This window comes from Drosophila suzukii, chromosome 2L, assembly GCF_043229965.1.
Source record: "Drosophila suzukii chromosome 2L, CBGP_Dsuzu_IsoJpt1.0, whole genome shotgun sequence".
NCBI classification, from domain to species: Eukaryota; Metazoa; Arthropoda; class Insecta; order Diptera; family Drosophilidae; genus Drosophila; species Drosophila suzukii.
Genome location: NC_092080.1, coordinates 17,481,454 through 17,495,726, shown reverse-complemented (window position 1 = coordinate 17,495,726; position 14,273 = coordinate 17,481,454). Strand labels below are relative to the sequence as shown.

Genomic DNA, 14,273 nt, shown 5'->3' with positions numbered 1-14,273 from the left:
GGTCGATTCACGATCCCCGCTCGGATTCAATGCCCCGAAAGGTGTGAAAAGACGAAGATCCACCCACCACACCCCACCGCCCACTTACCACCCACCCTGAATGAGGCAACAAAAACAATATTTCTCAGTTAAACAAACCGAAGAAAATATACTACTAACGACGCTGGCAGCGCTGCCACTGATAAGGATTATGAGCTGTGATTAGAATTCCTATATAGTAAATGTTGGCTTCTCTCTCTCCAGTAGAACACGAAACATTCGATAATAACCCCAGAAAAAGAATAATTTTGGGAGCTGTTATCACCTAAGAATGCCGTGTTGGACTTTAGTCGAAAGTAGTTTTCGTACCCTGTAAAAAGTTTTAAAGCATAGGGTTAATATGGTTGGTACAATGTACAGAAAAAGCACTCCAAGTCATAGCTGAAACTAATTTACGTACCCTGTAAAAAATGTTAAAGCATAGGGTTAATTTGGTTGGTAAAAGGCATGTCAATATCATAGCTAAAACTAAGTTATAATAGATTTAAGACCATTGCATGTATTTTTAATAGGGTTGGGATAATTTTCAAAACCATTTAGTTTTTAATAATATGATATAATCAGAAATATAAAAGAATCACCTCTTTTTAAACAATATTACGATATTCTAGAACTAAAATTTATCTCTCTTACTCTTATGGAAATTTGACTAGAAACACCTATTTTAGACATCTTAAAATTATTTTATTTGGCAGGTAATGATTACAGGGTATCTTTAAGCAGTACCTTAAGGCATTATCTTAATGCTTTACGGGTATTATGAGTGGCACCATAAACAGTGCGCTGTTTCCGCTGTCAATAGGCTGGTTCCAACCTTTTTTTCGCTGTTAATTGATATTTATGATTTTTTTAACAAATTTGTCTTTTTTATTACGTGCCCCAGACGAAGTGGAGATGTAGTGAGGGTAAGATCGAGGTAAAGGTAATTTAAACTAAGGTTCAAGACGCCAGGCGCGTGTAAACATCACGAATATCAAAATTACCCAAAACTCGGAACTGAGTTGAAAGTCGGATTTCAGGCCTAGACGGGGGTTCAATGGAGATGCCCGAGGGTTAAAGGCGTAAGGTGATTGACAGCCGGAATGGTGACCTTTTTTCTGATTTTTGTTGTTCTTTTTGCTCAGCGCCATTAGTCTAAAAGATAAGGAATGGAAATGGAAGTCGACTCAAGACTACAGCGATCGCCTCTGCCGCGAAGCGCTTTATCATCGACGTCGACGTCGAAGCTGTCGTTCGGTTGATATATAATATAGAAGCTAACTCACAAGGGTTTCCAAAGGCAAACCGAATTTCAGTTGACTCGAACCGCACGAGTCGCGAGGAAGCAAAACTATAGAACGCTGAAAAACCCTCAAAAAAGTGAAAATCGCTAGACTTCGCCTTAGGTAAAAAACAAAAAAAGTAAAGATACAACATACTAACCCGGATAATCGGGGAAGATTGTTCAAACAAATCGATTCAAAAGTGCTGGTGCCAAATTACCCCGAATTAAGTTGCAATTTCCCCATGGCAATCAGTGATCAGAAAAACTAACACAGAACGCATTTCTCGAATCCAACACGCAGGCCCCGACATATAGAAATCACCAACCGACATAATGGCTGCCACCGATATCGCCGAGGAGGCCTTTAACTTGCGTCTGGGCTATCTGAAGCCGGAGACCGTGGAAATAGCCAGGGTGGAACTGCGGGAAACCGAGGAGGTCAAGGCGGCGGCCATCATCCAGCTCCGGGAGCTGCTCAAGGCCACGCCCGAGCTCAACTACAAGGACGACGACGCCTTCCTCACAGTCTTCCTGCGCGCCTGCCACTTTTACCCCGAGGGAGCCTTGGAGAAGGTGCGTACCATCATAGTGATATATTGTATGTATTCAAGAAATACAGCCGAACTTTCCTAAGTTAAACCATCTTTTGACATGGTATTGATCAAGTTATCAAGATTTTTAGTAATAGAGATAACGCTTATTCTATTGCCAAAGAACATCAAGCTACAGAAATTCGCATGTGGAGGCTTGAGTGTAGTTAGTAACAGAACAACAAAAGTGATTCTAAAAATAGAATTCAAAATCGAGTTCTTCTAATACTTAAACTAAAGTGTGTTGATTTAAAATTTATGTTTTAACATTAAATAATCAAGTGGTTAGTTAAAAGTTTAATTCATTTTTATTTTAAAATGTTTATAAACAAGAAAAATAAACCAAAAAGCTTAACTACTCTATTATTTTTAATTTTTCCAAATGATTTATAAAATCGTAAAATAATTTCTTTTCAGTCATAAGCAATTTTATATTATTATTATTAGATTCAACTGGTTTTAGTATGATTTTGATATAAAAAGTTTATATTTCTACTTATAAAGATTATTTTTAATGAGTCTCTAGTATTAAATCCTATGACAAGAAATAGGAAATAATAAGAACGGTAAATCGAATGGTTAATTTTTTTTGTTTAAACACATTTTCCCACTTAACACTATTCCGCAGTCTAAGCTTTATAAATAGTACAATCATCGCTATTCATTCCACAAGAGTTCACCTAGCATCTCGAACTTTAATCGAATTGCGTTCAAGCAAATATATTATGAATCGAACGCCTTAGAAACAAAATCCAATGACTATCGCTTATCAACAGCGGCAACACAAGTGACTTGACATTTGTTTTAACATTTGAGAGATTATTAAATGTATAGAACGTCTCGACAGGTCTTATCGCCAGCAAACATGGCTCATTATAGAGCTATTGAAATGGGGTCTATAACCTAAGTTCAAACAAGTAATAATAAAAGACAAAATGTTAATTAGCTTTTTTTTCTCACGAAATCTATGTCATAGGTATTACCCACATTGTTTGGATATTCAAAAACACATTTCATGGTTTTCCAGGAAAACCTTTTCCTAACCAGCGGTAAAGCATATTAAACTATTATCCATTGTTCTTATTTTGTTTGATATGTAATTAAATTATAATCTTTTGTCAAAGTCCCTCGGAAATTGCACCCTCATTTATAGTCCAAGTGAAATAATATATGGGATATTGTAAAAGAAGAAACATACGATCTGAAATAAAAGCCAACGACAAGATCGCTTTCAATACCCGTCTGCTGATAACTTTTTGCTTTTGAACTCGCTGACCGGCAGAGAAGTTACTGATAAGCGGGACCCAATTCCGATTCGATCGGATTCTCCTTATGCATGTAGAATATTCAATGACTTATAGAATGACTGAATCAGGCCATAAAAATCGAGCGTTCACCATTTTAAATTTATCATCACAGGAAGCCGCATAACTTATATGGACATTTTATAGTTCTGGGCAATGGTCAATACCTTATCGAGTATAGATTGCAATCTGGCAATGTCACACCAGCCAACAGATGAAACCAAAATGACTACTTCCGTCAGGAGTATGCGTCAAGGGTTCAAAGATTTACCTAAGCAATAACAAAGTTATACTGCTTTAAATGAGATAAAAATTAAGATAAAATGTATACATTTTTAGCTAATAACTTCGAAATATATGTATTATGACATATTATAATTTACCTATTCTCATCGTGAACATTTTTAGATGAAAACCACCGCCAGCTTCCGCAAGGAGTATGCCTCTCTGGTCCGAGGACTTCTGGTGGAGCAAGTCAAGGAGAAGTTCGTGAAGGGCAGTGTGATCAATGTGCTGAAAAATTGCGATCAGAAGGGCCGACGAGTCCTCATCGTGAACTGCGGCAAGCTTTGGGATCCCAGCGAGATCACCAGCGATGAGATGTTCAGAATGCTCTACATGGTCCACCTGGCCGCCCAGTTGGAGGAGGAGACCCAGGTGAGGGGTGTGGTCTGCATCATGGACTTCGAGGGTCTGGGCATGAAGCAGGTGAAAGCCCTGTCGCCGAGCTTCTCCAAGCGACTGCTCACATTCATCCAGGAGGCGATGCCACTCCGCATGAAGGAGGTGCACTTCGTCAAGCAGCCCTTCATTTTCAACATGGTCTGGACCCTCTTCAAGCCCTTCGTTAAGGAGAAGCTGAACAGTAGGGTAAGTAGATGATTTAAACTACGTAGGACTAGGTATTTTTAGCTCATTTTTAATATTGGTTGCTTATAACAAATTCTAGTTATTAAAAAAATGTTTTTTGTGTTATTGTTTTTAAAATGTAGTAGAAAAGTTATTCTTCTGCGAAGCTGAGAACGTAGTTCTAGTTTCCAAAAAAGTAGGCAACGTTTCTTTGCCAATACAAAAACAAGTTCAACAAATCAGACTATATAAGGATTTTTTATGGATAGTTGCTTTTCCACACTATAGAAAATTACAAAAAAAAACAAAAATGAAGTAGAAAAAAGTTTATTTTACAGAAACGATCCATGAAATTCGAAGTTAAAACCACATTGATAGGCATTTTCATAATATTTTTCAATTATCTCATTTTTATGAATATATTTCTTTACTCATTAATAAAAATTCTGCTCTCCTCCCAACAGATGCACTTCCACGGCAGTGACATGAAGTCCCTTCAGAAGTTCCTCGACCCATCCATCCTGCCCGCCAACTACAAGGGCACCTTGCCCGCGATCAACTACGGTGGCGTGGAGTGGTTCCCCGCCCTGGAGAAGCAGGCGGAGTACGTGGCCGAGTGGAGCCAGTTGGGCCCCGCCCAGTGGTGATTCCCCATTTCAACGCCCCACAAACACCCACATCCTACTGACATTAGCTTAACTTTATGCTTGTAAATACTTTCAACTTGTGTTTGCTTAGTTCGTAACATTTTGGCAATAAACTAGCTACATAATACTATAGAACCACTGAGAAAATGCTTGCAGACTTTCTGGGAAACTGAATTCTGGGTGGGATGTTAACCAAATACGATTGGACACCTAAGGGAAGATGTAAAATGTAATTGAGTTTGTTTAAAATGGATTACCTAATTTACAAAAGAAAAAATATATATTTCCCAAAACTTTTTAAACAAATTTTTAACACTTTAGTGGTAAAAGGTGTTTAGTAAAATATTTTTTCATTTTAAAAACCTCCCACTCGAGACGGTTCAACCAAACCTGCTGATACATGAATACTCAATATGAAAGTTTCTTCAATTCGTCAAAAAATAGTGCCGAGAAATCGTACATAGCATTGCCTTTGTTTAACTACCTTTTATCTAAAAAATAAATATTTGCAAGTGAAAAGCCATACATATCTCCGTACGCGGTAGAGAAGGAGGTAAGACAAAAACAATAAATTCCATTTAACTCTGTTTGTCTAACTTCTTTAGTTCAAAAACCCTTAAAGGTACTCCAATTAAAAAAAAACATTTACCAAGTATCCACTTAGAACCAATCATAAAATTAATACCCCAAAATATTATGGGGTCAACATATATTATTATGTTTAAGCCGTTTAATGGCTTCTCAAACTCTCAATGAATATAACGATCGCCTTAATTATTTTGAAAATATCTTAACCGAAATCACCCCCACCCAGAATTACAATAAAAATGCAGTTATTTTTTATGAATTGGCTAGTTCATGTGAGTGTGTTTTAGGTTTATTCAACGCGTCTTTGGACTTTCAACTACTTCCATTTTCATACTCTATCATGATCAACATATGCGAACAAAGCATACAAAACGTTTTGCATATCAAACGGAAATTTACAGCTCTGTGAGTGAGTTAATTCGAATATCATTCAAGTATTTTGTGTATTCTTTCTACAATCATGGCAACGGCAGCGACCATTATTAACTACATCAAATATTACACAATTAATTTTATATATATATAAGTGATAAAATGGGATGAGTTAAATCCAATTTAAAACTTTACATATGTAACACCGATTAGAATCCACACATCCACATAATTTATATCGACTGAAACTCCTCGCTTAGAGAGAGGATGCTAATTTTGTTGTATTTTTTTGTTTTCGTTGGAGTCTCTAAATGTGAAGGGTAGTGCCAGTCCGTTTACAACACCATATTGGCGGGATCCTCCAGGTAGTCGCGGAAGTGCTGCAGCCATCTGGCAGCAACAGCACCATCAACCACACGATGATCAGCACTCAGGGTAACCGTCAGAATGTTGACCTCCCTGAAACTGAAGTGGAATGAAAAGATATATTAGTTCGGTTCGGGATATATTTTTGAGAATGAAATAATAGCGCTTAGACATAAAAACTAAATAAATAAACTCCGAGCACTTTTATATGAACACTTATAGTTTTAGGTGCCTTTATCTATTAATATTTGCAACTCTTACCCCTTGAGACTGTCAGGATCCGCCACCAACTGTTTCGTTGTGGTGCCAATGGCGAGGATGCACGATTGCGGAGGATTAATAACGGCAGCAAACTGGTTAACACCTTTAAAAGAATACCATTTATGATAACACATTTAAAGTAGGTATTACAAGTAATTCCCATACCGAACATGCCCAGGTTGGACACCGAGATGGTGCCGCCCTGGAATTCGTGGGGCTGCAGCTTGTTGTCGCGTGCCTTGGCTGCCAGCGCCTTGACATCCTTGGAGATCTCCAGGACTCCCTTGCGGTCGGCATTGAAGACGATGGGGGTAATCAGGCCCTTGTCTGTCGAGACGGCCACTGAAACATCGACGTCATCGTACTGCCGGATGACTGTGTCCATCCAGGCGGAGTTAGCCTCGGGCACTTTAAGACTAGCAATAGCGACAGCCTTAATGATGAAGTCGTTCACTGAGACGCGGGCTCCCTGCTTTTCGTACTTTTTGTTCACCGCGGCGCGGAACTTCAGGAGCTGTAAATAATTAATTATGATTAGAATTTAAGTAGTGAAATGGTGTTTCGTTCTTATTATTCTAATTTCTTTAAGTTTGCAGAAACCATAAAGTTTTAAGAGTATTGGAAATACTATTTCAACAATTTCAATTATTTCCAAATGATTATAAATCCCGTTCATGCCTCATCGAATTAAGGAACTGCACATGTGTGTTTATTTGGAATTTTGTTTTCTATTCATTAGGACTGTGAGCAATGCAAGTATAGTAAAACTAACACCTGTCCCTAATACAAATCGACTAATTCACTCGAGTTGTGAAAACCGGAAACCAAAATCAAAATCATGCCAAACCCGGAACAGGCCTATACCATAACTAAGATTGTTGATTTCAGCATGATATTATTTTTGATAAAACAACCGAAGATATTGTTAATAAAGAAATTTCAAAGACTTTACCTTTCCTAGAAGGTGATTGTTTCTGGAATTAAAATATTTTGCCTACAGTTTTCATCGGGTTGTTCTATGGTAAACTTTCTTTACTAAAAGCTAATAACAGTTTTGTTTATAAAAAAAAATCTGTCAATATTACAAAAATTTTAAAAATACACCATTTTTGTAATAACTTACCTTATCCACTTGACAATTGACGGTGACGTAGTAATGGGGCAGTTGAGTCTTGGACTCCAACAGACGCTTGGCGATCACCGCCCGCATGTTGGTCACCGGGATGTCCTCAAAGCGGGCTCCGGCTGCCCTGGGGGCCTTGGCAGGTGCCGCAGCAGACGGCTTGCCTGCCGCTTGCTGGCCTGCAAGATCACCAGATTTAATTGAGCCATGGACTCCACTGCCCTTGCCTGCACACAAAAGCCGCGGATTAGTAACAGAACAATTGGACTGGGGGCGCTAAATGAAAGGGTGGGTGCTTTGCAATGAGTGATGATGATTGCACTTAAAAAAACTATAATTTAACAAGTATTTTTAAGATATGATCTAACTAATTGTTTGTTGGTGACTATTGTTTTCAAAAAGAAATTTTAAAATGTACTATATGCGTTTCGAAAATTTGCAATAAAAATGAATTAGAATAGAGATTCTTTAGGTTCCTTTTGAAACTGCACTAGCTTTTAAACTTTACGTTAGGCATGGCAAAATAAATTATAAAGAACTCTCTCGCAGAAGAAAGAATTAATTACTTCTTTGTATCATAAACAAACCCTTTTAAAGGGATTGTTTTCTCTTCATTACTATGAATTGATGGATTGCGATGCATTTTAGTCAGGTGGTGCATGCAAGGCGAAATGGGACAGGATGATTGTAAGAGTGGCATTAGTTGGGATTGAACAACCTTGTAGACGCAGCTGTTGTGCCTCGGCTAGTCGCTTGGCCATCGGACTGGCATACACACGGCCCGTACCTGCTGCTGCTGGAGCAGCGGCTGGAGCTGGAGCGGGCACGGCAGCAACTGGAGCCGGAGGTGGAGGCGCCGCTGCAGCTGCTGGCGCTGGGGCCGCTGCCGGAGCAGCTGGTGCTGCGCCTGCACCATCGTCCTTGAAGTCAGCGAAGGCAGCTACGCTGCCCTGGTCTGGCACAATGATGCACAGCAGCTGACCCACAGGCACATCCTTGGTGCCACCCTGGATGAGGATCTTGGCCAGGTAGCCCTCCTCGGGCGTCTCAAAGCCCATGGTGGCCTTGTCCGTCTCAATCTCGCACAGCAGATCACCTGAAATCGGATCGCCATGTATTAGTTCTTGGGGTTCGGGCTATGGAGAGTCGGCCTACCCACCTTCGTTGAGTTGGTCACCCTCCTTCTTCTCCCAGCTGACAATCGAGCCGCGCTCCATGGTGGGCGATAGGGCCGGCAGTGGCACCCTGATGTGTTCCGGAAGGCTGGCATAGGCACGGGCGAAGTTGTAGCTCCATCCCGCCAGGGGTTGGCTAGTGTTAAGTTTGGACCTGCGTTATGTTGAAGGGGATATTTGTTTAGTTTCAATTACTATTTCTCTGAATGGGTTATTTATTATATTTAAATAGTTTTGTTAACGAAGGTTAAATGTGATTTAAGAAATCTCATGTTGGTTGCCAATATAGCCAAGACGTAAAGCATTTTGTTTTCGTTAAGGACGTTAAAATCCTGATTGTCCCCACAGAGCTCTTTCCAAAAAGAATATTTTTTTTAAGTAGTCCTCATATTGAATTAGATCACCACATTATTATACCATTCATAAACTTATGCAACAGGTGGTAAGAGATGATAGCAGATTTTTAAATGTATGAAAGTACTGTGTAACTAAAAGATAAAAATTGTTTTGTTGCAAGAGCGCAAATAGTATTACAAGACACAAATAGTACCAACGAGTTTTTGCTGCAACTTCTACAATACTTCAATCTTCCTAAATATTTTTTCATCACCTAAATATTACAAATGATTTTCTATATTTTCTATTTTTATATTTAATAAATTTACATGAGAATATAAATCATAAGCCTGAAAACTAAATAAATGAACATTTTTATTTTCAGATTTGCAGTAATATAAAGTTTTTATGCTTTCTAAGGAAATGTTATCTTTTTATGAAAAATTATATACATTTTTTGGCTAGTAACCTACATGGTATGACCTGGATAAATTAATTTAAGCAATTTAGATGGGTTAATTTATGGCCGCTCGGTCAGCTGATGGTTTGTTGTTGTTTACGTACCCACACTCCCATACTAACTACGAACATATAGAGGTGTTTAATCGAACACTCGACCGATGTAAACAATAGTCCCCCAAAAAAAGTGACCCATCAAATCACTAGACGGAATTTTCCAGCTTATCAGCCAGCCGAAACACTATCACGCATCATGCGATATATAGAAGCGTGTATTCGACCTTGGCCATAAAACCAATCAGCAGTGGAGCACGCACCACACACGTAAGCCCCATATGTATTTGGGGTATACGAGATTGATGCCTAAACACTTGTTCACGGGGCTGTCAATCATCGCCCCCCTATTGGGAGCCCCGCAATGGGCCCACAAATAATACCGATGCAGTGTACGCACTGTGCAATATTACACAACCATTTCTAACCTCAACGAGAGCGGGGAGATTTGTGGGGGACTTTTACCTAATGTTCTGGAGATTCCGGGAGTTGATCAGCTGGCAGCTGAGGGCGCGCACTCCCACATTTCCGCCCGATCGGCGGATATAGGTGGCGTTATTCGATCGCAGGAGCACGGAGCGAAGGGCCCCGATTTCGTTTCGTGTTGTTGCAAGGGAGCGCAGCATTTTCGTCCTTTTTCGTTAGTCTCCACGTAGAATCCTTCTCCAAATCCTGCTGTGGCAACGCGCGTGGGTGTACTGGGTCTTTCGGCGGCGCGGCAGTTGGAATTTTGACTAACAAAACCGAGTCGAGGAACGGTAAAGTCGAGAATTTACAAAATTACGCCGATAACCTTACGGAGGTCAGTGTGAACGCAGCCGGAACGCCAAAAAATGCCAGATGCTCCGCGGTGCTCGAATACCAAAACATACCAGCACTTTCTTTGCGGGTGTGGGAATTTTTTAAAAAATCAAAATATTTGACAATGTTAACAAGGAAGTCTTCAGAGTCAGAATATTTCAATTGGCCCATCCGAGTTTCTAGCATCCTTCTGCATTGAGGAAAAAACAAAATGGACTTGTTTTATACTATGAAATTGTACAAAACTAGCAGTGGTTATTTTTCACTTTTTAACTGTATCTTATAATATAAAGCCTTTTTAGATTTAAGTTAATAGTTGTCCAATAGGCAGATTTCCAATAAGATATTTATTTAAACATCCCAATTGGCTACACTTTTTCATCGCTTAAAGCGGAGAAATCATAAATTGTGTTATCGATAGTTTTAATGCACTATTCGCACTAAATTAAATTTGGAAAAGCTTTCAAGTTATTTTAAAGAATATATATTTATGACAGTATATATATAGTATAATATAATAAATTATATAAATATTAAAACCATATTTTTGAAAGAATTTACTTAATTTTTGAGAGGACGCTAAACCAAAATTATAGTTCGATTACTAGTAGCTACATACATATATTAAAATAAAACGATATGAAGTCAAAATTCAATATTGTTAAACAATATTTGTTGTGTCTAATCAAACGCCCAAGATAATTTGGCATTAGGTGATGATGGACGATTTGTTATTATTTATTCCGGGCCGTAAACAATCTATTTTTATACGAAAGCCCACACAACCTGTTTGGAAATTTGAGCAGGATGTCAAACCTGAATAACATTAAACTCACAAAATGCATTTTAATTTATAAACGTTTTATTGATTTGTAATAAGCAAATGAATGTACCATTCAAAAAAATTTGTGTTCAAAGCTTTTTTAAAAAAAAAAAAACTTTTCCCATAAGATATCACGTCAAACCTTGTTCAAAAACTGTTTTAATTTTTACATAAAAAAAGTTGATGCACAATAAGCCTCAAAATTTGCCAGTAAAATAAAACATATTTTTTAAAGGGATACTATTTTATTATTAACGTACAAATATATTTTATTACAAATCGAGTCTTATTAACGAAGCTGAATACAATGATGAGTACTTGTATTCTTATAATATATCTTTTTTTAATATTTGTATTATGTTTAGCACTGTTTTAAGTAATTTTCGTATGCAAATCGCCTCATATTGAGTGTACTTCAACATGTGCCGGGTTACGGGCCACACCAGAGCACCTGATGAAGTACAATAGACATGGGAGACAGTTGATACACATGGGATTTGTTTCGAGGACTCGCCAGCGAGTTAAATGCGCTGGGGATGGAGATATATGTCTGGCACCACGCGCGCTACTTCAGGTACCTGACTGTATATAAAAACCAGCCCCGGTCACTGATTAGCGCGCAAGGTAGGAGACTTTTTCAGCCGGGGGAACATCATCATATACACCGAGATGGAGCTGTAGCTGTAGCTGGAGTTGAAGATGTAGATATAAAGCCAAGCCCAGTCAGGTTTCTTTTTCGTTTTTGCAGTACTGAGACAGATGTTCTCGGCCGCCTGGCAACAAAACTGCAGCAAATGGCGACCCCCGTTTTGGGGGCGGGGGACACGGGAGACGACCTTGTGCCTGGTATTAGGTCCCCGCTTTAGGGTTAACGATCTCTACGGGCTCTGTAGTTGTCCGCGATGATGATGATGATGACGCCATGCGAATTTTATGCAATAACAATGCCAAAATTAGTCATATGAGACTGGAACCAGGGGCGTATCTAGAGGAAACTTTGGGGGGAACCTTTGAGATACGTGCGGAAAATATTTCAATTGATTTGATAGTGTACGTCTTGAGTGCTTCACCAACTCTTTTGCGGGGAGGAATGGTCGCCCCTTTGTTGCGCCTCTGGCTGGAACATGGAGTGCTAATGACCACATAGAACGTGACGTCATCCGTCGGCGAATTATTACATTTCATTCAGCAAATTCTCTTTTCCTTGCGCTTCGTCTGGCAGACCCTTGATATTCTATATTTGAAACGCTGTAAAGAGACAAGCAAAAGAAATGAAAGCCAAAGAAGACGCAAAAAATGAGCATAAAAATGGGAAAAAAAAGAACCGGCGTTTTAAGCTCTCTCTGGCGATATTTCTCCCTCTCTCTCTGTTACTAACCGCAGATACGTGCGTGATCGCTCACACACACACACACACTAAGGCACATGGGCACACAAAAACGGCTGAGACACACACGTGCCTTCCATACATTTGCGAATTCTCTCAAGTCTGTGTGGGTATTTAAATTTTTGCAAAAGTATTTTTTAACTACCTTTTCGGCTGTCTTCTCTCTCTTTTACAACACGCCTCATAAACCTGCGATCGCGAACAGCTTTGGACTGTGAATAATGGCAAATTTCTGCGCTACAACCTTATATATATGTATACATATATACATTTGCAGTATATAAATGAGCAGCCATTGCTTGGGTGGGGCATTCCTAACCTCAAAAACCGACTGTCTTCGTCTGTGTATGTGTGTGTCTGTCTGTGTGTGGGTGTCTCTTCGCTCTTCTCTTTCTTTTTTTGCTGCAAAAAATGCAGCACATGCTTTTTTCCTAGCCAAGCCAAGATTTTCTTTTCGTTGTTGCCCTTAACCCTGAGCAAGAAAAAAATGGTAGTCCCTGCTCAAGATTCGATCACTCGCTCACACTCACACAGCCGCAAAATGAGCTTTGTCTGGGTTAAAAAAATCTAAAATTAATATTTGAGCGACAAAAAGTTCCCCAAATACTAAAAAGCTACCTCTGTATGGGTTGTTATATGGAAATATGTGGAATCATGTGGTCACCATTTGCGTCATTTTTTTCTCGTAGTGTAGCGAAAAAAGCTGCCTTGTGATATCAAAATGCTAAAAATAAACTTCGCTCTTCTTTTTCTGCCCGTCTCTTTTGTGTTCTTTCATGTTCTTTAATTCCTTTTGGTAGAAAACCCCAGAAGCTCCAGAAACCACGTTGATGTATCGCCTTCTCTGTCGCTCGAATTTCACAATATGTTTCAGTTCCGTTTTGCGTTTTTTTATTCTCTTCTTTTTTTTTTTGCGACTGACAACTTCCGTTGCATTTTTGCTTGACACACACACGCACCAGCACACACACGCACATACACGCAGAGACACACCAACACGCCGCGCGTTAACTATTTTTCTTTGAATATTTCTTAGCGCCTCGCTCTCTTTTCTCCCACGTTGTTGTGTGTTGTCTCCCATTTGGTGCGAAACGAACGACTGTGCCAAAGCCCAGAAACTGTCTGGCCTTTTATTTTATATGGCCCGGCCGATTCAGATTTTCCTGCCCACAGATAAACCGAAAATCGGCAAAAGGCCAAAGTGGCGAAGTGGCGAAGGCGATGGCGAAAGCGAGGCGAAGCGAAGAGAGCGAACCGCGTTTGCCGGCTGTTGGCGATCAAATGCTCACTGCTCAATGTCTGCCGCAAATCAAGAGCCAAATGCGCGAATTTTATTCGCAGACGTCGACGCCGGCAGAGGCAGCGCCAGCCGCCGAGTCACAGTCACAGGCGGCGCTCTCTTTTTCGTCCCGTGTATTGCCGTTTCTCTCGCACAGTGGCGCCGCCACCGAAGGGGACACAAAAAGGGGGCCGACACTCCGCCGAGACGGTGCTGCCTGCTGCTTCCTGCTTCCTCTTCCTCACCCACATGCACATGCACTCACACACAGCCACGCGCAGCCAGGAAAATGCACATGGGGATACGGTGGGCGCTCCGTATAGTGGACGCTACAAATTTAAAAGGAACAATTGACAAAAATTACATTTTATGGTAAAGCCTTTCTAAATTTATTTATTATACTTCCTCAATGGTTTAAAATTTTAAGTTATAAAACTTGTTTGAGTTAATGCTTATCCGATAAAAACATTGATAAGTATTGGAGAGTTGGTTGTGGGGCGACAGCCCTCTGGACTAAAATTCGTCGAATTTTAAAAATCCGACACTAAAATTGTTT

The 14,273-nt window shown here is 39.7% G+C and overlaps 2 protein-coding genes across 5 annotated transcripts; one reads left to right on the top strand and one right to left on the bottom strand.

Moving 5' to 3' along the window:
* The first annotated feature begins 1,267 nt into the window (after positions 1 to 1,267).
* On the top strand, positions 1,268 to 4,840 carry LOC108005269 (retinaldehyde-binding protein 1). The gene is made up of 4 exons (XM_017068461.4): positions 1,268 to 1,424; positions 1,605 to 1,876; positions 3,606 to 4,067; positions 4,511 to 4,840. Exons 2-4 carry the CDS (start codon positions 1,637 to 1,639, stop codon positions 4,691 to 4,693), a joined length of 885 nt encoding a protein of 294 aa, XP_016923950.1. The 5' UTR covers positions 1,268 to 1,424; positions 1,605 to 1,636; the 3' UTR covers positions 4,694 to 4,840.
* Positions 4,841 to 5,526: 686 nt separating this feature from the next.
* Positions 5,527 to 10,245, bottom strand: muc (dihydrolipoamide S-acetyltransferase muc). Of its 4 annotated transcripts, none has more exons than XM_017089724.4 (7): positions 9,893 to 10,245; positions 8,563 to 8,732; positions 8,122 to 8,499; positions 7,404 to 7,630; positions 6,446 to 6,794; positions 6,281 to 6,383; positions 5,527 to 6,118 (listed from the first exon to the last, which is right to left on the bottom strand). In XM_017089724.4, exons 1-7 carry the CDS (start codon positions 10,051 to 10,053, stop codon positions 5,989 to 5,991), a joined length of 1,518 nt encoding a protein of 505 aa, XP_016945213.3. In that variant the 5' UTR covers positions 10,054 to 10,245; the 3' UTR covers positions 5,527 to 5,988. The 4 variants fall into 4 exon arrangements, with proteins under 4 accessions (XP_016945213.3, XP_016945223.3, XP_065719207.2 ...); XM_017089734.4 differs by having other exon boundaries at positions 7,404 to 7,582; XM_065863135.2 differs by having other exon boundaries at positions 8,191 to 8,499.
* Positions 10,246 to 14,273: the final 4,028 nt, after the last annotated feature.